The sequence below is a fragment of the Pipistrellus kuhlii genome, unplaced genomic scaffold, assembly GCF_014108245.1.
Source record: "Pipistrellus kuhlii isolate mPipKuh1 unplaced genomic scaffold, mPipKuh1.p scaffold_m20_p_3, whole genome shotgun sequence".
Taxonomy (NCBI): domain Eukaryota; kingdom Metazoa; phylum Chordata; class Mammalia; order Chiroptera; family Vespertilionidae; genus Pipistrellus; species Pipistrellus kuhlii.
Window position 1 is genome coordinate 102,152,376 of NW_023425529.1, and position 23,083 is coordinate 102,175,458.

The following is a 23,083-nucleotide window of genomic DNA, read 5'->3' on the forward strand; positions in this document are numbered from 1 at the left end:
ATTTGTTAGACGTAATATAAACGTAGTTTACTAGAAAAGGACACATAATTTTAATTGTGTTTTTCTTCTACATCTTTATTATTATCATTATTGAAAGTTTTCTCTTCAAATATGAGAGTTTTTCACTTAAAAAGACACTTAAAGAAAGTCATTTTTAAAGAGTGACATGATGCACAGATCAATTGGATAAGAATAGTATACCTTTAATACTAACAAAGGTGTAAGTTTTAAATGTTGTATGTTAATTTGAAGTGATTTTTCAGATTTTTTTCAACATTATATTTCATTGGAAATGATCTCAGAAACTTTTTGCTATTCATTTGAGTTAAAGTTTACTTTAGAAAGTTGTCTAATATTATTATGATTTAGGGTTTAAATGTTGGTTTTGTAAGATTTTTTTTTTTTTTTGGCATACTTAGAGCTATGTCCTGGAATTGGTGCCCAAACAATGTTAAGCTGGTTTATGTCACTGAGTAAAATTAGATACATGCCTGCTACTAATAGGAGGAGATGAAACATGAGACAGGCCAAACACTTGAGAGCCTTTTCTTCCAGGCATAATTGGTGAAGCCTGAATTGTTCACTCTCCTTCTGCAATTGGAATGTTTGAAACATTCTGTCTCTGGTAGAGCTTGAACTGGTTACAAGCAATCTAAGGTAAGCAATAATTTTTTACTTGTATTTTATATAATTACAATGTACAATTAAAAACCAAATAGAAGCGAGGCTTCTTGGTTTTTTTTCTCAATAGGTGACATAATAATTAATAAATTAAATTTAAAATCTTGATTAAATTCATTTCAAATGATTATTAAGCATCAATAAAATGTGGTTAACTTCTATTTAATCTCATTTCAGTTACTCTGTTTACTAATATACTATGCATTTTAGTATAATTTATATTCCTAATATTTAAATTTATAGAATACCATGATAGCTTATTTATATATTATCAAGCATTAAATTGTATACTCTAGTTAATCTAGATAAAATATTGTCTTTAGATCACCTATTCCTAATTCTACTCTTAAATTTTTTGATAAAATTACATTGGCTTTACATTTTGTCTATAGTTTTGTTATAGACGTTAAAAACAGACTAATATTAATGAAGACAAAAGTCATTTGATAAATTGGAAATAAGCAAAACATCAACTTCAACTTCCTAACTATTCTTGGAATGAAAAAAAGATGATGATTTCTTCCCCAAATATGGAAAGGAATAAATTGTTGTTCATAATATATATCTCATAAAAGAAAATGTAAGTAGAGTAAAAGATAAACTTGTGCCATGCTGTGACTTACTAAAATTGTCAGTTCTTTCTTTGTGTTCCCTAAGTTAATATGGGGCAATCAAAAAACAAGTTTTTAAAGGAAGACATACAGAAAGATAATAAGGGGAAATATAACTCATCTGGCTGAAAGATTTGTCAGCAGGAAAATAACTTACTACCTCACAATGAACTACAAAATGCACCATATTTATCTTTTGCTTATTTTCTTGGGAACATTTTATGGAGATGGGTACAAAGAGGCACACTTATGAAGTTTCAAAACTAATGGCTCAAGTTGGTGTTGGTTTTATAGGTTCTAGAATTTAAAGTTTTCTTTGCAACTCAAATGAAAAAGTTTCCAAAAGATGTTGACTAAGCTTGCAGTTGAAATGTTGAAATAATATTGCTTTATATTGTCCTTTAAAAAATATACTTTTAGCTGAAACAGGTTTGGCTCAGTGGATAGAGTGTCGGCCTGTGGACTGAAAGGTCCTGGGTTCAATTCCGGTCAAGGGCATGTACATTGGTTGTGGGCACATCCCCAGTAGGGTGTACAAGAGGCAGCTGGTCGATGTTTCTCTCTCATTGACGTTTCTATCCCTCTCAATTCCTCTTTATGTAAAATCAATAAAATATATTAATATATATATATATATATATATATATATATATATATATATATATATACTTTTATTTATTAAATTAAATTTATATTGTGTAATATATGAAAATCAAATAATAATGTGAAATTATGACTTGATTTAATCTTGAATACTTTGTAAGACCTGTGGTTCTCCTCTGTTCCCTGTTCTACTTGGCTTATTGCAATTCCTTGCTGCTTTTCAACTAAGTCCACCATTGCTGTGGCTTCCTAGTAAGATGGAAAAAACTACAATCTTGAGTATGATTTTTTTCTACTTTTCCATTTCTTCAGAGCCTGCCTCTGTCCTGAGAACCTGCTTCTACTAGTATTCTTTCTCCTTTTTTTTTTTTTTTTTTTTTTTTTTTTTTTTTGCCTGGTCAGCACTTGTCTAGCTTTATCACTCTCTGGAACAACCACAGAGACTGATAATTCTATAATGTTTTCATGAGTATTGAAGAATTACCCCCATATATTTACCATTTCAGACTCAAACTTCATTTTTAATTTTACATGTTATGCTATAGATAATTTTATGGGAAAATTGATACAGGAGTATTTAGTAAATTTAATAATTTGAACATATATAAAAATTTCTCTCAAAATCCCTCAAACTCTCAGCATAACTTCAGTATAACTGTTGTGCAGTGTATCACTGACAGGAAATGAAACCAGGGATTTCAAGAACATCTCTTTTATGCCCAAATGAATTTGTGCACCAGCCTAAGGCAGTGGGGATCCATTTGAATATTTACAACAGAAAATAGCATGAATTTATTTTTGGACAGTCATTCAGGTTGCCATGGAGAGAGGATTAGAGGCATCAGAGAAGGGAGACAGGGTGAGGTATAAAAAGTAAAAAAAATTGCCTCAGCTGAGTACTGGGAAATGAAACACAAGAGAGAACTAGGAGAAAGTCATAGTTATGAAGATGGACACCTTAAAACCTAACCTCACCTTTGTGACTTTTAACTCTATTGTAAGCCTTCTCAATTAGTTTTACTTGTGAAACATCTGAAAAGCATGAAGAGGAAGTGATTACAACTTTAGGCTGTGGAGTCAGACTGCCACTTTCTAGATATATGACTTTGTGTGAATTAATTGTTCTCTGTCTCAGTTTCCTCATTTGTAAAAAGGAGGATAATGAGTACCTACCTCCTAAGGTTACTGTGAGTATCAAATTCAGTTCATATAAACATTTAGAAAATGTCTCTCTTCTTGGTAAACAGCAGCTCCCCTTCCTCCTCTTCTTTTTCCTCTTCATCATAACCACCACTATCAACACCACCATCATCATCAATAGCAATGCAATATATAACCTTTTATTCCCATCCTCATTAATAGGGAGGTCAGAAAAGAACCTCAGAATGGTGACTGGTTAGGATTTGTAACCTGCTTCTCCAGACTCCCTAAGAAAGCACATGGGCCCTATCTAGGCAGAAAATTGTAGGCTGAGACTATTTCTGCTCCAGCAGAGAACATTCTCCACATACATGATGGCTGCTGAGGAGGAAAATGTGCATTCCAGAATACAAATAGAAAACCTTCCCTGACATTCTCATCAACTGACTGAAAGAAAAGTCTTAATGGTATTTATGAAGAAAAAAAAAAATCAAATGACTGCTAAAGTTTCAAAACCTGTTAGATCTTAATGAAAATTTTATGTAAAATATACTAAGGTGTTAATCTCAGTGGAACATAAAAGTGTGCTGTCCCCTATTGGAATGATTTGAATGGGTTTTCCTCACACATTTGCAAATCACTTTAAATCATCACATTCTGATCCTGACTACAAGGGTAGAAGTGAAACATGGTGCTGAAGTCCTCTGAAACTTTAAAAAAAAAAACCTGTCAAAACAATCAGAAAATTGCACATATACTGCATTTGATAAGAAAATTAATTATATATACTTTAAGAATTTCTTTTTGTTTTAAATCATTGCAAATAAAAAAGAAGCATATTGGTTGATAAATGTATATGTTTTTTCTTAAAATTTGCTTTTAGCCGAAACCGGTTTGGCTCAATGGATAGAGCATCCGCCTGTGGACTGAAAGGTCCTGGGTTCAATTCCGGTCAAGGGCATGTACCTTGGTTGCGGGCATATCCCCAGTAGGGGGTGTGCAAGAGGCAGCTGATCGATGACTTTCTCTCATTGATGTTTCTAACTCTCTATCTCTCTCCCTTCCTCTCTGTACAAAATCAATAAAATATATATTTTAAAAAATTTGCTTTTAATTTTGTGTAAGTATTTTTAATAGTTAGGATTTAGTTTAATATTATTTTTAAAGACTGTGAAAAAAAGACTGGGGTTCTGTGGGCTTCCTATACTTGTTAAGTCTATTTCTTTCACCAGGTGGGGGAAGTTTTCTGTTTATAATTCTGATGTTGGTACACTCAATTGAGGTTTTGAGGGAAGGAAAGGGGGGTTATAGTTGGTTTGACTGAAAACTTCAGCTTTAGTTATAAAACTCCAAAGACTTAATAAACTAGATTACAGGCCTTTTGTGACTTGCACCAACATGGAAACAAACCACCCTTGTTTTTTTTTTTCCCTCTCCTGTAGGTTGGTCATAAGGGACACCCCTCTATGGCCAGAGAATAAGATAGGGGAGAGGTGTCAGAGAATTAGTGGTGAGTGACATGGAACTATGAATCATCTCAATATGCATATATATTTTTTAATTTAATAAATCTTTATTGCTCAGATTATTACAATTGTTCCTTTTTTTTTCTCTCCATAGTTCCCCTCTACCAGGTTCCTACCCCACCCTCTGCCCTTACCCCCCTCCCACTGTCCTCATCCATAGGTGTACAATTTTTGTTCAGTCTCTTCCCGCACCCCCATTTCCCTTTCCCCCGAGAATCGTCAGTCCACTCCCTTTCTATACCTTTGATTCTATTATATTCACCAGTTAATACTGTTCATCATATTTTTTATTCCCTTGGTTTTTAGATTCACTTCTTGATAGTTACCCTATTTTCCGGCGTATAAGACGACCCCCTAATTTTACAGTTAAAACATAGGTTTAGGCCTATATTCGCTGTATAAAACTACCCCCCACTTCCGAGGCAACACCAGTTCTTTTTTTAATAGACCGCCTCTCTGACTCTGGCCAATCTGAGCAGGCTTTTTTTTTTGTTTCAAAAGTCATCTTATACGCCGGAAAATATGGTACGTATTTGTTGTTCATAATTTTTATCTTTATCTTCTTCTTCCTCTTCTTAAAGAATACCTTTCAGCATTTCATATAATTCTGGTTTGGCGGTGATGAACTCCTTTAGCTTTTTTTTTTTATTTTTGAAGCTCTTTATCTGGCTTTCATTTCTGAATGATAGCTTTTGCTGGATAATCTTGGTTGTAGTTTCTTGCTATTCATCACTTTGAATATTTCTTGCCATTCCCATCTGGCCTGCATAGTTTCTGTTGAGAAATCAGCTGACAATTGTATGGGTGCTCCCTTATCGGTAACTAACTGCTTTTCTCTTGCTGCTTTTAATATTTTCTCCTTGTCTTTTACTCTTGGCATTTTAATTATGATGTGTCTTGGTCTGGTCCTCTTTGGATTCCTTTTGTTTGGGGTTCTGTGGGCTTCCTATACTTGTTAAGTCTATTTCTTTCACCAGGTGGGGGAAGTTTTCTGTTTATAATTCTGATGTTGGTACACTTGAAGTTGTCCCAGAGGCTTCTTACACTATCTTCACCTTTTTGTATTCTCCTTTCTTCTTGCTTCTCCAGAGGTGTGTCTTTTGGCTCTTTGTATTCCAAATCTTTGACTTGATTCCTGCGATCCTCTAGTCTGCTTTTAGGTTTCTATATAATATATTTTATTTCAGTCAGTGTATGCTTAATTTCTAGTTGATCCCTTTTCATAACCTCAAGGGTCTTGTTTAATTTATTGGCCTTTTCTAGGAAATTCTTTAAAAACCTTATAACTGTGTTTTTGAACTCTATATCCAGTCTTTTTCTTTCCTACATTTCCTTCAGTTGAGGCCTGCCTCTTTGTCTCCGCATTTTAGTTGCTTCCCTGAGTTGGAGTGGCTTTGCTTGCTAGGTGTCCTAGCAGGGCCCAGTAGCTCAGCCTCCCCAGTTACCAGTGGTGGACCCTTTTGGTTCAGCCCTTTGTGGGCTATATGTGCAGTCTTGTTGTAGTTAAGCCTTGCTTGTTGTTGGTATCACTGGGGAGAGTTGATCTCCAAGCCAATTGGCTGTGAGGATCAGCAGTGTCTTCACTAGGAGGGCTTCTGTGCTCAGCTTGGATGGGGCGGAGTCTCAGGGTGGAGCAGACAAGCTTTGGTTTCCCATCAGCCCCGCCTTAAGAGGGCCCTGTTCTCCGAGTTCCGCAGCAATGGCTGCTGGCCATACACCCCTCTCAGAGAAGGCTGCTCTTGAGTTTCGCCCGCTGCCAGACATTCCAATTTCTCCCCAGCTGGAGCTGGCTACCAGTGAAATCGGGAGGTTTTGTTTTCCTCCCTAACGAGAAAGCTAGCCATGCATTAACTGCCCTCCTTCTCTGCGTGTCAGGAGTAAGCCAGCAGCGTATTGAGCTATTCGCCCTTTCTGTGCTCACAGATCTCCGTACCGCCACAGCTCCTGAGGCTCAGCATCCTTTTCTCTTTCTTTCTAGTTGGTAGAGCTTCCACTCAACCAGCTTTCTGGTGGTTCTGGACTATGTTCGCTCTGCATTTACCTATGCAGCCATCTTTGTTCAAGACCTGTGTTTGTTTCTATGTATTAGGTAGATTTACTATGTCTCATAGTCTTGGTAAGATGGCCTCTTGGAAGGGACTCTGGTGCAGATCAATTTTATATGCTGCCTATGCCTGGCTTGAGCAATCTGTTTGAAACTACAAATCAATCCACACTTTATGGCTACCTTGGCTAGGTCTGTGTGTGCACAGAATCAAGCTACACACCAAGGCCAAATTCCACTAGCAACAGTCCCAAGGAACATAAATATCTGCTTCCATCTGCCTCTGCCTGCCAGCTGCCGGTTAGATTCAATCACTGAAAGAGCCTCTGGCAGTACTTGAGTTGCATGAGGAAGGTTCTCAGTGAGTGGTGTTCATAAGATTGATACAAGTTCAAAGTTGGTGCTAGTGCTAAAACTGAGGCCACTCAGCAAAATCTCATGTGATACCAAATCTAGTTACCACCTGCCAGGTGCCTACAGACCCTTTTAGTGTGACAGAGTCTCAGGGTGTCATCAGAATGTGGCCAGCAGAGTTTATAAGGCCCAAACAAACCAAGAGTTGGCTGTGTGAAGAGAGGGCTCTATATCTTGCCTGTTGTGCAAGGCAACAATGGTGCCATCTTAGAGCCACACAAGTTAGTCTGTCCTGGATTCTTCCAAGAGCCCAATTTGAGCAGGCTGAGCCTCTGGAGTTTGGGAGGGTAGGGCTAGTGGATCTTTTCCAGGGGAAGGTACTGGTCAGGTGTGACAGAAGGTGAGAGGAGTGGCCCCTGCCCCAGAGCCACACAACTCAGTCTGTCAAGATTCTTCTTAGACCTCATCCTTTAGGGATAGGCCACCAGGATTCAGCAGGGTGGGACCACTCATTGCCTAGAGGTGAATCTAGCAGATCTCAGTTTAACAGGATTGTGAGGGAAATGACTGCTGCCTCACAGTCACACACCTCAGGTACTGCATACCCTTAGTCTCCCAGAACTTCTTTCCTCAACCCAGACAATTGACTCCTCAGCAGGGAGTGGGCTCTGCAGGGTGGGATGATAGGGAAAACAGAGGGTGGGAAAATTGCATTCTCCCAGAGTGATGCCATAATGAAGGTCATGCTCTTTCCAGGAAAGATGGCATATCTGGTGTGGGAGAGGGACTCAGCACAAAGATCCTGGTGGCTGTACCATCAATTCTCTTCCCAAAGCCACCAACCCCAGTCTTATTTTATACTAGAGGCCCGGTGCACAAAATTTGTGCATGGGGTGGGGGTGTGTCCCTCAGCCCAGCCTGTACCCTCTCCAATCTGGGACCCCTCAAAGGATGTCTGACTGCCCGTTTAGGCCCAATCCCTCTGGGCAGTCAGACAACCCTCTCACAATCCAGGACTACTGGATCCCAACTGCTCACCTGCCTGCTTTCCTGATTGCCTGCCAGCCTGATCACCCCCTAACCACTCCCTTGACAGCCTGATTGATGTCTAACTTCTCCCTAGCCAGCCTGTTTGCCCCCAACTTCCTTCCTCTGCCTACCTGGTCAGCCCTAACTTCCCTCCCCTGCTGGCCATTTTGTGGTGGCCATCTTGTGTCCACATAGGGGTAGGATCTTTGACCACACAGGGGCAGCTATCTTGTGTGTTGGAGTGATGGTCAATCTGCATATTACTCTTTTATTAGATAGGATAGAGGCCTGGTTCATGGGTGGGGGTCAGCTGGTTTGACCTGAAGGGTGTATCAGATCAGGGTGGGGTTGCCCTTGGGGCATGGGAGTGGGGCCTGAGAGTGGGGCCTGTGGTGCTTTTCAGGCCAGCCATGCTCCCTGGTGACCCAAGCGAAGGCCTTGATATCTGGAATTTATTTACCTTCTACAATTGAAACTTTGTAGCTTGGAGTGGAGCCAAACCTTCTGCTTGCTCCCTGGCTGCTGCCATTTCTGTTTGGATTTGTTTACCTTCTATAATTAAAACTTTGTAGCCTTGAGTGGAGGCTGGCAAGGGCAGGCGGAAGTTTGGCTTCCTCCGTTGCCTGGGAAACCCAAGCTCCCTTCTGCTCTCTGTGGCAGGCGCCATCTTGAATAGGGTTTATTTGCATACTTACTGTGATTGGCTGGTGGGCATGGCTTGTGGGTGTAGCAGAGTGATGGTTAATTTGCATATTACTCTTTTATTATGTAGTATTACTCTAGTTTTCTCTGCCAGAACACAGGGTGAGTTGCTATGAAAAGATTTTTTTGCGTTGGCTTTTAAGAGGGTGCTGTACTTCTAGCAGACTCTCTGGCATACAGAGTCTCTGCTGACTTTCACAGTCAGATATTATATGGGCATCTCTTCCCAGCTCTGGTGCTCTGGACTATGGAGCCCAGTGTGGGGTTTAGATCCCATGCTTTGTAGGGAAACCTCTGCTGTTGAGATATCCCTTTTGAATCTTAGCTACCAGTTTGTGTCTCTGCCCTGCCAACTAGTCTCTATGTAGCTTTATTATTATTATTATTATTATTATTATTATTATTAAATTCTTGGTTATAAGACTTCTGTTCAGTTAGGCTGCAGTAGTTCATTCAGGTTGATTGGTCTATATTTTAGTTGTAACTCCAGAATGGCCATTTAGTAGTCTGAGTGTAAACAGCTTTGAAGGCCAAGCTAAGAGTTTTAAAGATTTGGGTTTAAAAAATTGCTGAAGAAATAACAAAGGTATTGTTCCAGCAAAGAAGGTGCATAGATGTGGGATGACTCATAAACTAAGTAAAGCACATTTGCTATGTTCCTCTTCCCTGGTAGAACCTCAGCTGATTATATTACAGAATCTTCACAGTAAACAACTGACTAATTGCACTAAACACCCTCCATTTTGAGTGGGTTTCAACTTACTATTTATAAACAGTTGGAGAAGCTCTGAAGTAACAACTCTCAATATATTTTATTGCTTATTGTAAATTTAAATAGCATTATCTGAATATTTTTCCACTCAACATTTGTATTTAATTTATTCAGCAAATATTTATCAAACACATACCATGTGCCAGGTACTCTTCTCAGAGCTGGAGATACAACAAATAACAAAATCAGTTTGGTGTTTATATGAGATGCAGTAACCATTTACAATAAAATAAGCAAAATTTATAGTATGCCACTTGGTGTTAAATGCTATGGCAAAGAATAAAGCAGGAAGGAGCCTAGAAAGATATGCTGTTGTGTAAGTGGGCTATCGTGTATATATATAAAAGGCTAATATGCAAAGTGTCCCCTCAGGAGTTTGACCGGGAGACAGGGAGTTTGATTGCTCATTATGATGTGTACTAACCACTATGGGGTGGCACGAAATGAAGGGAGGGTCTGGCCAGCAGCCAGGGAAGGGAGGCCCTGGCCAGCAGCCTGAAGGCCCTGTTCAGCCCTGATCGCTGGCCAGACCTAGGGACCCTACCCATGTATGAATTTTGTGCACCAGGCCTCTAGTTATATACATAAGATGGTAAAGGAGAGCTCTATTGATAAGTTATCTTTGAGCAGAGAGATGAGTAATGTAAAGGGGAATCCATGCAGTTATCTGGGATAAGACCTTCCAGATAGAGGGTGAATTTTAACTACGAAGTTTCCTGAGATAGTTACACCTGGAATATATGTAGATAAGACCAGTGTGACTGGAGGAAAAGGAATAAGGGCGAGAGTGACCACAAAAGAAGACAGGATGTGCTCTGCCAGTTAAGGTAGGGATTGGGATTTTACTGAGTGAAATAGAAATCCATAGGATGTTTTCAGGTTCTATGGAGTTGCCATTTAGAGAGATGGGAAAAATTTAACAAGAAACATGTTGGGGAATGAGGTCACAGTTTGGGACATATGAATTATGATATTCCCAAATGGGTATAGAAGTCTAGTAATCCCTCAGCTTAAAGAGGCCTCCACAATTAGGGATAAATACATAGAAAAAGGAGAACTCCAAGGGCTGAGCCTGGGGCAGAGAGGTGAAGAGGAAACAGCAAATAAGAATGAGAAGTAGCAGCCATTGCAGTGAAAAGAAAGCCAAGTGGGGGTTCTGGAAACAAAGCAGAAACACCGTTTCAAGAGGAGGCAATGACTATTTGGTGATGCTAACTCTAGGTCTGTGAGTGCACATTTTCTTTAGCAACATGGAGGTCATTGGTGAGCTTTCAAGAACAAGTTCAATGGAGTGGTAGTTGTGAAAGCTTATTTGGAATCGGGTTCTAGAGAAAATAGAGAACCCAGATCTAGAGAGACAGAGAAGTGTTTCAACTCACTGGAGATCTGGTCTAAAAGGAATGGAGAAATGGGGCTGGAACTTTAAGTATTTGTGAGGCACCTGGTGAGAGGCACATGGGCGTAAAAACATGGCCACTGTCCTTGGTGGCCCACTGGATGTGCCTTGCCAGTTAAGGCAGGGACTTGCGGATGCAGGACTTAAACATCAGATGGGAAACCATAAAAATACTAGAAGCAGCCACAGGCAGCAAAATCTCAGACGTATGCCAAAGAACTTCTTCACTGATACTGCCCCTAGGGCAATGGAAGCTAAAGAGAAAATAAACAAATGGGACTACATCAAAATAAAAAGCTTTTTTATGGCAAAAGAAACCAACAAAACAACAAGAAAGCCCACGGTGTGGGGGAACATATTTGCAAATAACACCACTGATAAAGGTTTAATCTCCAACATCTACAGACAGCTGATACAACTAAATAAAAGGAAGGTGAATGATCCAATTAAGAAATGGGCAAGGGACCTAAATAGAATATTTTCAAAAGAAGACCGAAGGAAGGCCAAAAGCCACATGAAAACATGCTCAAAGTCACTAATTATCCGAGAGATGCAAATCAAAACAACAATGCGGTACCATCTCACACCTGTCAGAATGGCCAACATCAACAAATCAACAAACGACAAGTGTTGGCGAGGTTGCGGAGAAAAAGGAACCCTCGTGCACTGCTGGTGGGAATGCAGACTGGTGCAACCACTGTGGAGAACAGTGTGGAATTTCCTCAAAAAACTGAAAATGGAACTCCCATTTGATCCAGTAATCCCACTCCTAGGAATATATCCCAAGAAACTAGAAACACCAATCAGAAAGGATATATGCACCCCTATGTTCATAGCAGCACAATTTACAATAGCCAGGATTTGGAAACAGCCTAGGTGCCCGTCAGCAGATGATTGGATCCAAAAACTATGATACATCTACACAATGGAATACTATGCTGCCATAAAAAGAAGGAATTCTCATCATTTGCAGCAACCTGGATGGAATTGGAGAACATCATGCTGAGCGAAATAAGCCAATCAATGAAAGAGAAACACCACATGACCTCACTCATTTGTGGATAATAAAGATCATTATAAACTGATGAACCAAAAGATAGATATAGAGACAGTAAAGCAACAAGCAGACTGTCAAATTTCAGTGGGGAGGGGAGGAGGATCTGGGGGAGATAATACATCAACCGAAGGACTTGTATACATGCATATAAGTACAACCAATGGACATAAAACTCTGGGGAGGGAGGGGATGTGTGGGAGGGAGGGAGAGGGGCAAAAAAAATCAATAAAATACGTAAAAATAAATAAATAAATAAATAAATAAATAGTTAAAAAAAAAACCAAACCAAACAAAACAAAACAAAAGTAAGGCAGGAAGATAAGGAAAGAAAGAAGACTAAAGGAGCATATATCACAAAACTAATATACTCTAAGCCTTTGGAAGATTTCTTTGATATTTCTTTAACTATTTTAAAGTATAAACATCAATGTAATCATAGCACAATACAACATCCATAAATTAAAAAAAAAAAAAAAAAGGCAGGGACTTGCCCCTTTTAAGACGTTTTTTAACAGGGTAGTTTATCCTCATTAACATTATTTCAATATTTAAAATATTATTAGTCCTCTTCCCAGCATTTCTTTCTGAAAATACTTCAACATAAATAGCATATTTTATTTTTCTCTACTTAGCCTGCATCCCATTAGGGGTTAGGTCCTTATCTACAACCGCTGTTTAAAAGTGCTGGACTTAGATGATGAGTACTGAATCTTTTCTTAATGGCTTACCCATGTTCATGAGTCATAGAACATTTTATTTAATACCCCAGAGAACTTACACAATCTATTTAGTTACATTTTCTAGCATCATTCCTGATTCAATTAGTGTGTGTCAATGCCAATAGTTCATTTATTTGTTCATTCATTCATCCACTTAAGACTTTTTCTGTGTGCCTATATTTTCTCGGTTGCACTATTTTAGGGACACAGTAATGAATAAGAGTCACATGGAATTACATCCTAAAGAGGGAGTCAATAGGCAAGTGAACAATTACATAACAAAACAGTGTCACAGGCCTGGATCTGGGGGAATTAAGGGCTATCCTCATAACAGAATTGCTACCAGCCCTCCTGTAAACCATGATAAAATGATATTAAAGTTTTATCAATTTTATGTGTGAACAAAAAAGCTTTCCATGATAAATCGTATATTGGCCCCCAAAGATGTCCCTGCCCTAATTCCCAAGACCTTACATGGTAAAAAGATTTTTGCAGATGTGGCTGCTAAGATTTCTGAGATAGGATGATTGTTTTAATGTAATCACAAGGATCCTTATGGAGGTAGGCAGGAGATGTGACAGAGAAAGAGATATGACAAAAGAAATAGAGACTGGAGTCAAGGAATGAGGGAGCATCTAGAAGCTAGAAAAGGGAAAATACAGATTCTCCTCTAGACCCTTCAAAAAGAATGCAATCCTGCTCACACTGATTTTCAGCCTTCAAAACCCATTTTCAGACTTCTGACCTCCAAAACTACCATGTTTTCCCAAAAATAAGAAATCCTTCGAAAATAAGACCTACTTACAGGTTTCCTTCTGAGTGAAATATAAGGCATCCCCCCGAAAATAAGCCCCCCCCCCCCTAGGCTAAACATGAGAGATTTGGTCCACTGATTCTGAAAGAAATGGAGTCATAAGAAATTTACCAGGAAATTCAGGAATTGGATTGTTATGATGATGTTCCAGAAGATGATGACATGATTGTCATTGAATAAATGAGTAAATTCTTGATACTGTAGGATTCACAGTTTGTCTGGTTTGTGTTGACAACTACCATACTACCGTACCGTACACAGGTAATAAATTTCCTTTTTTTTCATTTAACAATAAATGTGTACTGTATTCTTCATGGAAACATAAGACATCCCCTGAAAATAAGACCTAGCGCATCTTTGGAAGCAAAAATTAATATAAGACACTGTCTTATTTTTGGGGAAACAGGATATATATATATATATATATATATATATATATATATATATATTCTTTAATCTATCTATATATTTGTTTACTATTGGAAAAGGAAAATAGAGAGTAGATAGGCATGAGTTGGTGATTGGAATTAATTAAACTATTAGTAGAAGAAAAGAACAGTGAGGAGAGGAAAAACAGAAGCAAAAAAAAAAAAAGAAAGAAAGAAAGAAAGAAAGAAAGAAAGAAAGAAAGAAAGAAAGAAAACTAACCAACAATCAAATAAACAAGTCAGAAAGAAATAAAAAAGGTGTGTGTTGGGAGAACAGATGAAGAAAGAAAAAAAATTGGATAGTGAAGAAAATGAAGAGATAAGTGTGCATGGACTTAGAGCAGAGGAGAGGAAATTAGATATATTAATAAGATTAATTTTTTAACAGACAGTAAAAAGAAAAGATAAAGAAAAACTAAAATAGGTACAGGGTAACAGAAACCAGACGATAAAGGGGAAAATTGAGGAAGAGTGTTGGCATAAAAGAAAAATTGAGATAGAGTAAAATAATGCTAAAATTAAAATAAAATGTAGAACACTAATCCTAAAATAAAATAAAAAGTAAAATTATATATATATATATATATATATATATATATATATATATGCAATTGCTAAACCATTCAACCAGTAGTTATGACACACACTGACCACCATGAGGAAGACACTCATCGCATAGGCATAGAAACATAGAACAGACTGATGAATCTCAGAGGGGAGAGGGGAGAGGGGAGTGCAGGAAGAGATTAACCAAAAATTTTATATGCATACTAGAGGCTTGGTGCATGGATTTGAGCACCAATGTGGTCCCTTGGATTGGCTTGCAGGTCCATGAGGGGCCCCAAATTGCAAGAGGGCACAGGACAGGCGGAGGGACTCCAATGGTTCACAAATCTGTGCATTGGGCCTCTAGTAGTAATAATAATAATTAAAAATAAAAATCCTATATAATAAAGAAATAATATGCAAATTGACCATCACTACAACACACAAGATGACCGCCCCCATGTGGCCAAAGATGGCCACCCCCATGTGGACACAAGATGGCCACCACAAGATGGGTGGCAGGGTAGGGCAGTTGTGGGTGACCAGGCCAGCACAGGAGGGAAGTTCGGAGGGAAAAGACCTGAAAGGGAGTGCAGTTGGGAGCAATGAAGCCTGCTGGGGAGTACAGTTGTGGGATACTCAGGCCTGCAGGGGAGGACAGTTGGGGGTGACCAGGCTTACAGGAGAGGGCAGTTGGGGGACCAGGCCTGCAGGGCAGGCAGTTGGGGGTCACCAAGCCTGCAGGGGAGAGCAGTTGGGGGGGGGGCATGCCTGCAGGGTAGAGTAGTTAGGGTGACCGGGCCAGCAGGGAAGGGCAGTTGGGGGCTACCAGGCATGCAGGGGAGGACAAATAGGTATAACCAGGCCAGCAGGAGAGGGCAGTTAGGGGCAATCATGCAGCAGTTAAGGAGTGATCAGGCTGGCAGGCAGAAGTTGTTAGGGTCAATCAGGCAGGCAGGCAGGCGAACGGTTGGGAACCAGCAGTCCTGGATTGTGAGAGGGATATCCCAGATTGGAGAGGGTGTAGGCTGGGTTTAGGGACCACCCTCCCCCTGTACAGAAATGTTGTGCACTGGGCCTCAAGTATAATAAAAAAAAAGTAAAATCAAGTGAGAAAATTTGGTTTCTTAAGTAAAATAAAAAAGTGAAGTAGTGAAGGTCATTCACTTTCTCTACTGTTCTGCTTGGCACGTCTGTTTTCTATCAGATAGTCAGCACAGTATTGAAGCTCCCTTTGATGCACCGCTCCTCTGTGTCATAAGCCACAATCCTGTTTTCAAGTTCTCTGCTTTCATTGTTTCTCAGCCTACCTTTAGTTGTATTTACACAAGACTGAATTTCTGATACAACCCCTGGGTGGTGGTGTTTCTGTATTAATCTATAGGGCTAAAAGGCCCCTCTACCCAGTGTTTAGATTGTTCTATCCCTGCTGCACTTAATACTGTGTTGGAGGGACAGACTGCCCCAGAGCTGGTTTCCTGTTTGTCTCTCCCCACTGTGATCCCCAGTTTCCACAAAAATAACTTCCCCCTGCAGTCTCAGTGAATGTTTTTAATTGGAAGAGCCTATGGACTTAGCAAGCAAAAGCAACGAGTTAGAAAAGAAAAAAGCCAAAGCTTACTCGCTTCTTTTTCCCCTGGCACTGTGCAGCCAGTATAGAATTTCAAGTTGCCTTTCTGGACCCACCCAGCTGTGGGCTAATATCTAGAGTCCCCTTCTGACAGCAGCCCTGTGGACCTCCTTCCACATTCTAGGGCTACACTGACCCCAGCAGCCATGGATTTTGTTGGGGCAGTGTTCCTCTTAGACTCTAGTCCCTGCTGTGCTCATTTCTGCCTCCAGCCTGGATCCCAGATCTCACTTTTCTCTAGGACAGTGGTTCTCAACCTCTCTAATGCCGTGATCTTTTAATACAGTTCCTCATGTTGTGGTGAACCCCTAACCATAAAATTATTTTTGTTGCTACTTCAGAACTGTAATTTTGCTATTGTTAATGAATCATAATATAAATATCTGTGTTTTCAGGTGGTCTTAGGCTCTACAGCAGTGGTTCTCAACCTCTGAGTCCCCTGTCTGGGCCTCAACCTGTGAGTCCCACAGGTTGAGAATCACTGTTGTAGAGCCTAAGACTATCGGAAAACACAGATATTTACATTACGATTCATTAACAGTAGCAAAACTACAGTTATGAAGTAGCCACAAAAATAATTTTATGGTTTGGGGTCACCACCAACAAGAGGAACTGTATTAAAGGGTCGCAGCATTAGAAAGGTTGAGAACCACTGATATAAGCAATATCTGACCTTTCTGTCCACAGATTGCCTCACCAGCCATGTTTAATTCACCAATTCTGGGTGGGTGTTGTTTAATCCAGCTGTTCCTTCTGTCTGCTCTGTGAGAAGGTGCAGGGCCCATACACGTATTCAGAGCTGCGTCGTCTCCCCCTGGACAGACTTTTCAGGCGCCCACAGTTGGGAAGGCTGGAGTCCCAGTGTTTATGGGTTTGCAGCTGAGGCAGATGTCCCTTGGGCATTGTGGCTGTAGGGTACTGGGAGGTATCCGAGGTCTCTCAGGTTGAAGGTAAGGCTGGGCTTCCAATCGCAGCTGGTCTCCCCTTAAAGATGGCTGCTCCAGGAGAGATTTCAGCAGCAGTAGAAGTTGCTGGGCCAGGGGAGCCCAGTCCACCAGTTCCCAACAGTCCTGTGGAACAGCTGTTCCTCTCCCACAAATACAGACACTCACGGCATGTCCACACACTCTGCTTTCATTCTCTCACTCACACACTATCCTGTAGCCTGCTGTCCTGTCAGCAGCCATCTTCTGGATTCTATTTTTTAGAAGACATATAGGTGCCAACTTGATTTTCCTCTCACCAAATCTTTTAAGGACTTGGTAATTTGATTATTTTAAGTTGATAATTCAATTAAAAGTTTAACCCTGCAGAATTTTTAGAGCTGTATATGCTGTATATTGAACCTATTGATTAAAATCTGAAAATATGGCCATTGGACTTGAAATGGGTATGTCACATCTAAAACATTTTGCATGACAAATTAAATATCATTCTGTGGATGAAATATAGTGACCTATTTCAAAGTAATATTTTATTCTACTTTTAAAAATAATTAATTTTGGAAACTTATTATTAGGATAAAAATATTTTGTTGGAATCATAATAAATCAGTATTGACAAATAAGTTCTTCCTTTCTGTCTATCCCTCCTTTTCTTCCTTTCTCCTTCCCTCTCACTTCCTCTACCCTGCTCTCCTACCCTCCCTTCTCTTTCCCTTTGTTCATCTTCCTTCCCCTACTCTTCTCACACCCTGATCCCACCCAACGGCAGATGGTACGTGAACAGTACACTACAGCCACAGAAGGCACCCACATAGAGAGGCCAGAGAACCAGTGTATCTACAAAATTGGCATTTATGGCTGGAGAAAGCGTTGCCTCTACTTATTTGTTCTTCTTTTACTCATCATCCTTCTTGTGAATTTTGCTCTTGCAATTTGGATTCTTAAAGTCATGTGGTTTTCCCCAGTAAGTATTTATTTACTTTTATCTATCTTTCTATCTATCTATCATCTATCTATCTATCTATCATCTATCTATCTATCTATCTATCTATCTATCATCTATTATCTATCATCTATCTATCTATCTATCTATCTATCATCTATCTATCACCTATCATCTACCATCTCTCTATCTATCCATTATTTACTAGAGGCCAGTGCACAAAATTTGTGCATGGGAAGGGGGGTTCCCTCAGCACAGCCTGTACCCTTTCCAATACGGGACCTGGGGATTAGACCTAAACTGGCAATTGGACATCCCTCTCACAATCTGGGATGGCTGGCTCTTAACTGCTCACCTGTCTGCCTGCCTGATGACCCCTAACCGCCCCCCTGGCTGGCCTGGTCACCCCCAACTGCAACCCCTGCCAGTCAGGTCACTCCTAACTGACCCCCCCCAACTGACCTGGTTGCCCCATAGTGCCCCCCCTGCCAGCCTGGTCACACCCAGCTGCATCACCCCTGCCAACCTGGTCACCCCCGACTACCCCCCTGGTCACCTCATGCAATCTACTTGTTCAGTCGTTTGGTCATTCCTCACTAACCCCCCTGCCGGCCTGGTCACCCCACGCAGCCTGCTGTTCAGTCATTTGGTTATCCCTCATTAATGCCCTGCCAGCCTGGTCGCCCCATGCAGCCTGCTGTTCCATTGTTTGGCAGTCCCTTACTAAACCCCCAGCCAGCCTGGTTGTAGGCAGCCATATTGTGATGGTGTGATGGTCAATTTGCATATTACCTCTTTATTATATAGGATTGCTGGTTGGCATGTTTTGGTTATGTTTGCACCATCACTTCATCCATATTGTATTGGTAGAAGTTTTCTTTAGTGTAATTAATCTTTGTTTCCTATATGTATTAGAATTTTCAGTAGCAAAAATACATGTAACACTTTCCCTTTTTACCCTTTTAAATAACTTCAGTGTAAACTACATGCTTTATTGTGCTTTGTTTATTATAATTTTATTAGTAATTATCTTTACATGGGGGAAAATTGTAATAATCTTGAGTTTATGGTTGGTTGAGTCATGATAGCTTAATAATTTTTTAATTCTTTAATTGGTAAAATTTTGTTATATTTTTCTAATCTCATTAATTTATAAATATTTATCATTCAGATGGTACTTTCTCATTTAAAAAAATGTACATTCTGACACGCAATAAATTGTGTATTTTTTGAAAAAAATCTGTATAATGTAGAATGTAAATAATTACAGTGAGAAAAAAAATGCTACAGTGGATACCATATTTAGGTTAATCTGCTCCTTACATTTATTTTGAAGGTGTGATATAGGCATGGTTTTTTCCAAGAACAATAGTTTTAGCATTCAGTCTGAAATACCTTCTATTAATTAGTATCCTTCACTTTCTATGCAATAATTTATTTTCTGCCATAATTTTATAGGCAGTAGACACATTTTTGTTGTTGTTAGCATAATAAATATTTATATTTTCACACATTCAAAGAGGTAAAATACTAATCCAATCAAAATATAGCTTGAAATGTGTGTTAATATATTTAACATAAATGCATTTAAAATATTTAATATAAGTATATAATATATTATAAACTATATATAAACATTACACATAAATATATTTAAATTGTGATTTTTTTTCTTTAAAACTTATGGCAACAATATTTTTACAGTATAACAATAATGTTTAGTTCCATAGGACAGTTTCTCTTTATAAATGCAGTACAGTATATGGTATGCATGTTTGGTATATCACTTGCCTTTTATGTTTAAATTTAAATACCTTATTTTTTTGGAGACTGAATCAAGGTTGAACTCCTCAAATTATAAGTTATGGAATCTGTCAGGGAAGTCTCCTGACTAGAGGACCCTGTATCAACCTGTGGTCATCCCTCGGTTAGCAGAATGCTAAGAGAGAAACTGTACTGCCAGTAAGACCCTCAGAAGGGCCTGGGAGGAAGAGGAAGCCATCTCATAGCCTGCATGGGCAGGGGACAGCTAGATTTTAATAGTCTCTTGCATCAGCAACTGAGTTCCATCATGTCTTATTTGGGAGGATCAAAATAAATCAACTTAATTTTGTTGCTTTGGGTTTTCATGATATCTAGAGTATACTATGAAAACAAAAATCAAATTTAATGATAATAATGACAATTACTAAAATGTCTTTGTATTATTAAATATATTAATTTTACTTTTTTAAAAAACTACTTTTTAAAAATTTTTTAAAAAATTTTCAGTCTATTTGCTGTGATAGGCAAAATTCTAAGAAGTCTTTTCCCATGACCTCCATCTCTGGTGTTGTCCGGTATAATCCCCTTTCCTTGAGTATGGGTAGTACCTGTGATTAGCCAACAGAACTTGGCAAAAGTGATGGGATTGGATTACATTGAATAACAGAGGTGAAGGGACTTTGCAGATATAATTAAGGTTCCAAATCAATTGGGTTTTAATTAATCAAAGGGAAATTATCCTGAGTGGACCTGATTTAATTAGGTAAATGACCTTAAGATCTTTGATGAGAGATTCTCCCAGAAGCCTTGAAGGCATGAGATGCCATGTTATGAGGGTCCATGAGGGTGCCACTTGGCAAGGAACTGCGGGTGGCCCCTAGGAGCTGACAGTGTGCTCTGACTGACAGCCAGAAGGAAAATGGAGACCTCACTCCTACTCTCACAGGAACTATCAACCACCACAAAAGCTTGAAAACAACAATAACAACAACAACAAAAAACACCCCAAACTCCAGAAAGGAACCCATCCTCACTGATATATCAACTGTATGAGACACAGAGCATTAACCAAATTCCTGACCCATGGAAACTGAGATAGGAAATAGGTATCATAAGCTACTACATTTGTGAAAATTTCTTACATGGCAATAGAAAATTAGTATAGTGTTACTCCATTATTCAAAATGTGTTTCATTTCTTTTATTAGATATTGACATCCCCCCTGCCCCCAAAAAAGAAAGGAAAGCAAAAATTAAAAACTCTAAAATACCTAAATGAACTTACCTGATGATCTATATTCTTAGTCATTAATTATTAGAGAAATATTTAATTGATATCTTTTAAATAACTGAGTAAACAGCAACAAGATAAATAACTTAGCCTAATCTAATAATGTCTATTTTAACCACTCACTACCTGGGAAATTATTTCATTATAAAGTAAATTATTCCTTTTTTAAAATTTTATCTTTATTGTTGAAAGTATTACTGATGCCCCCCTTTCTCCCCTCCTTCCTACTCCTGGCTCTTCCCCAGACCTTTACCCCACTATTGTCTGTGTCCATGGGTTATGCATATATGTATATAAGTTCTTTGGTTGATCTATTCTCCCCGCCACCCCTCCCCCACCACTTCCCTTTGAAAATTCTCAGTCTATTGCATGTGTCTCTGGATCTATTTTGTTTGATGGTTTAGTTTGTTCAATAGATTCCACATACAGTAGATTCTCGGGTTACATTCCTACAGTCCAACATAACATCATTTTTGCCATAAGTCGGAATCCATCTACAAAGCACCTACATCACTCACATGAAGCACATACACAGCAGTAATAAAGTGAAACAGTAAAATAAAATAAAATAAAAAGATAACAATTCCTAACCTTTACTTGTGGCAAATAAATAATAAAAAACATAAAGGACATATGTACATACATCAAAATGACGGAACTTTTTTTTTTTAAATAAATAAACTAGAGGCCCAATGCACAAAATCACAAAATTTGTGCACTTGGGTGGGGTGGGGGAGTGGTCCCTCAGCCCAGCCTGCACCCTCTCCAATCTGAGATCCCTCTCACAATACAGGACTGCTGGCTCCCAACTGCTCACCTGCCTGCCAACCTGATCACTCCCTAATCACTCCCCTGCCAGCCTGATTGGTGCCTAACTGCTCCCCTGCCAGCCTGATTGCCCCTAACTGCCCTCCCCTACAGGCCTGGTCACCCCTAACTGCCCTCCCCTGCAGTCCTGGGGGGTTCCCCCCCGAAACTGCCCTTCCTTGCAGGCCCAGTTGCCCCAACTTCCTTCCTCTGTCAGCCTGATTACCCCTAACTACCCTTCCCTGCAGGCTTGATCGCCCCCAACTGCCCTCCCTTTCAGGCCTGGTCCCTCTCAACTGCCTTCCCCTGCTGGCCATCTAATGGCGACTATCTTGTGTCCACATGGGGGCATCCATCTTTGACCACATGGGGGCAGTCATCTTGTGTATTGGAGTGATGGTCAATTTGCATATAATTCCTTAATCATATAGGATAGAGGCCTGGTGCACAGGGGGGTCCAGCTGATTTGCCCTGAAGGGTGTCCCAGATCAGGGTGGGGGTTCCTGTGGGGTATTGGGCTGCCTGGACCAGGGGCCTGCGGTGGTTTGCAGGCCAGCCATGCCCCCCGGCAACCCAAGAGGAGACCCTGATATCTGGGATTTATTCATTTTCTATAATTGAAACTTTGTAGCCTTGAGCAGAGGCCAAGACCTTCCAGGAAGCTTCGTTTCCTCCATCACCAGGGGCAACCCAAGCCTCCTGCTCTCTCCAGCTCCGTGGCTGCTACCATTTTTGTTGGTATTTATTTATTTCTATAATTGAAACTTTTTAGTCTTGAGCTGAGGCCAGGGCCGGCCAGAGTGGGTGGGAAGCTTGGCTTCCTCCATTGCCAGGGAAACCCAAATCTCCTGCTTGCTTTGTGGCTGCAGCCATCTTGGTTGGATTTATATTCATATTTGCTCCTGATTGGCTTATGGGCGTGGCTTGTGGGCATAGCAGAGGTACAGTCAATTTGCATGTTTCTCTTTTTTTTTTTTTTTTTTTTCCACAAGAAACTGATCTTCACTCAACAAAGTTCTACACAAGTGGAATCTCACGCCACCTCGGCGCCACTCCCCAGCACAGCACAGTAACAAATGGACAGACCCTGGAGCCCGCAGGAGGAAGAGGGGGAGGGGAAGGAGGGACACGGGGAGACTGTGGATCGAGGCCGTCAGGGTCCACAGACCAGGGCAGGCGAGATTGAGAAGCTACAACTTCGTTGTACAAAAATCAACCAAAAATAAATTAAAATTAAATAGTTAAAAAAAAAAAAAAGACAATGAACCAGACTCCCACTTTCC

At 39.8% G+C, this 23,083-nt stretch overlaps 1 protein-coding gene across 3 annotated transcripts in view; it reads left to right on the forward strand.

The window, feature by feature from the left end:
- Positions 1 to 522: 522 nt before the first annotated feature.
- SGCG (sarcoglycan gamma) overlaps positions 523 to 23,083 on the forward strand; it is a 69,791-nt gene continuing 47,230 nt past the window's right edge. For 2 of the 3 annotated variants that reach the window (XM_036456240.2, XM_036456241.2), the window contains exons 1-2: positions 523 to 657; positions 17,766 to 17,960. In XM_036456240.2, coding sequence (XP_036312133.1) covers positions 17,766 to 17,960 — 195 coding nt within the window. In that variant the 5' untranslated portion in view covers positions 523 to 657. Of the gene's footprint in view, positions 658 to 17,763; positions 17,961 to 23,083 lie in introns of those variants that run through there. The other variant, XM_045588610.1, reaches the window with a different exon arrangement.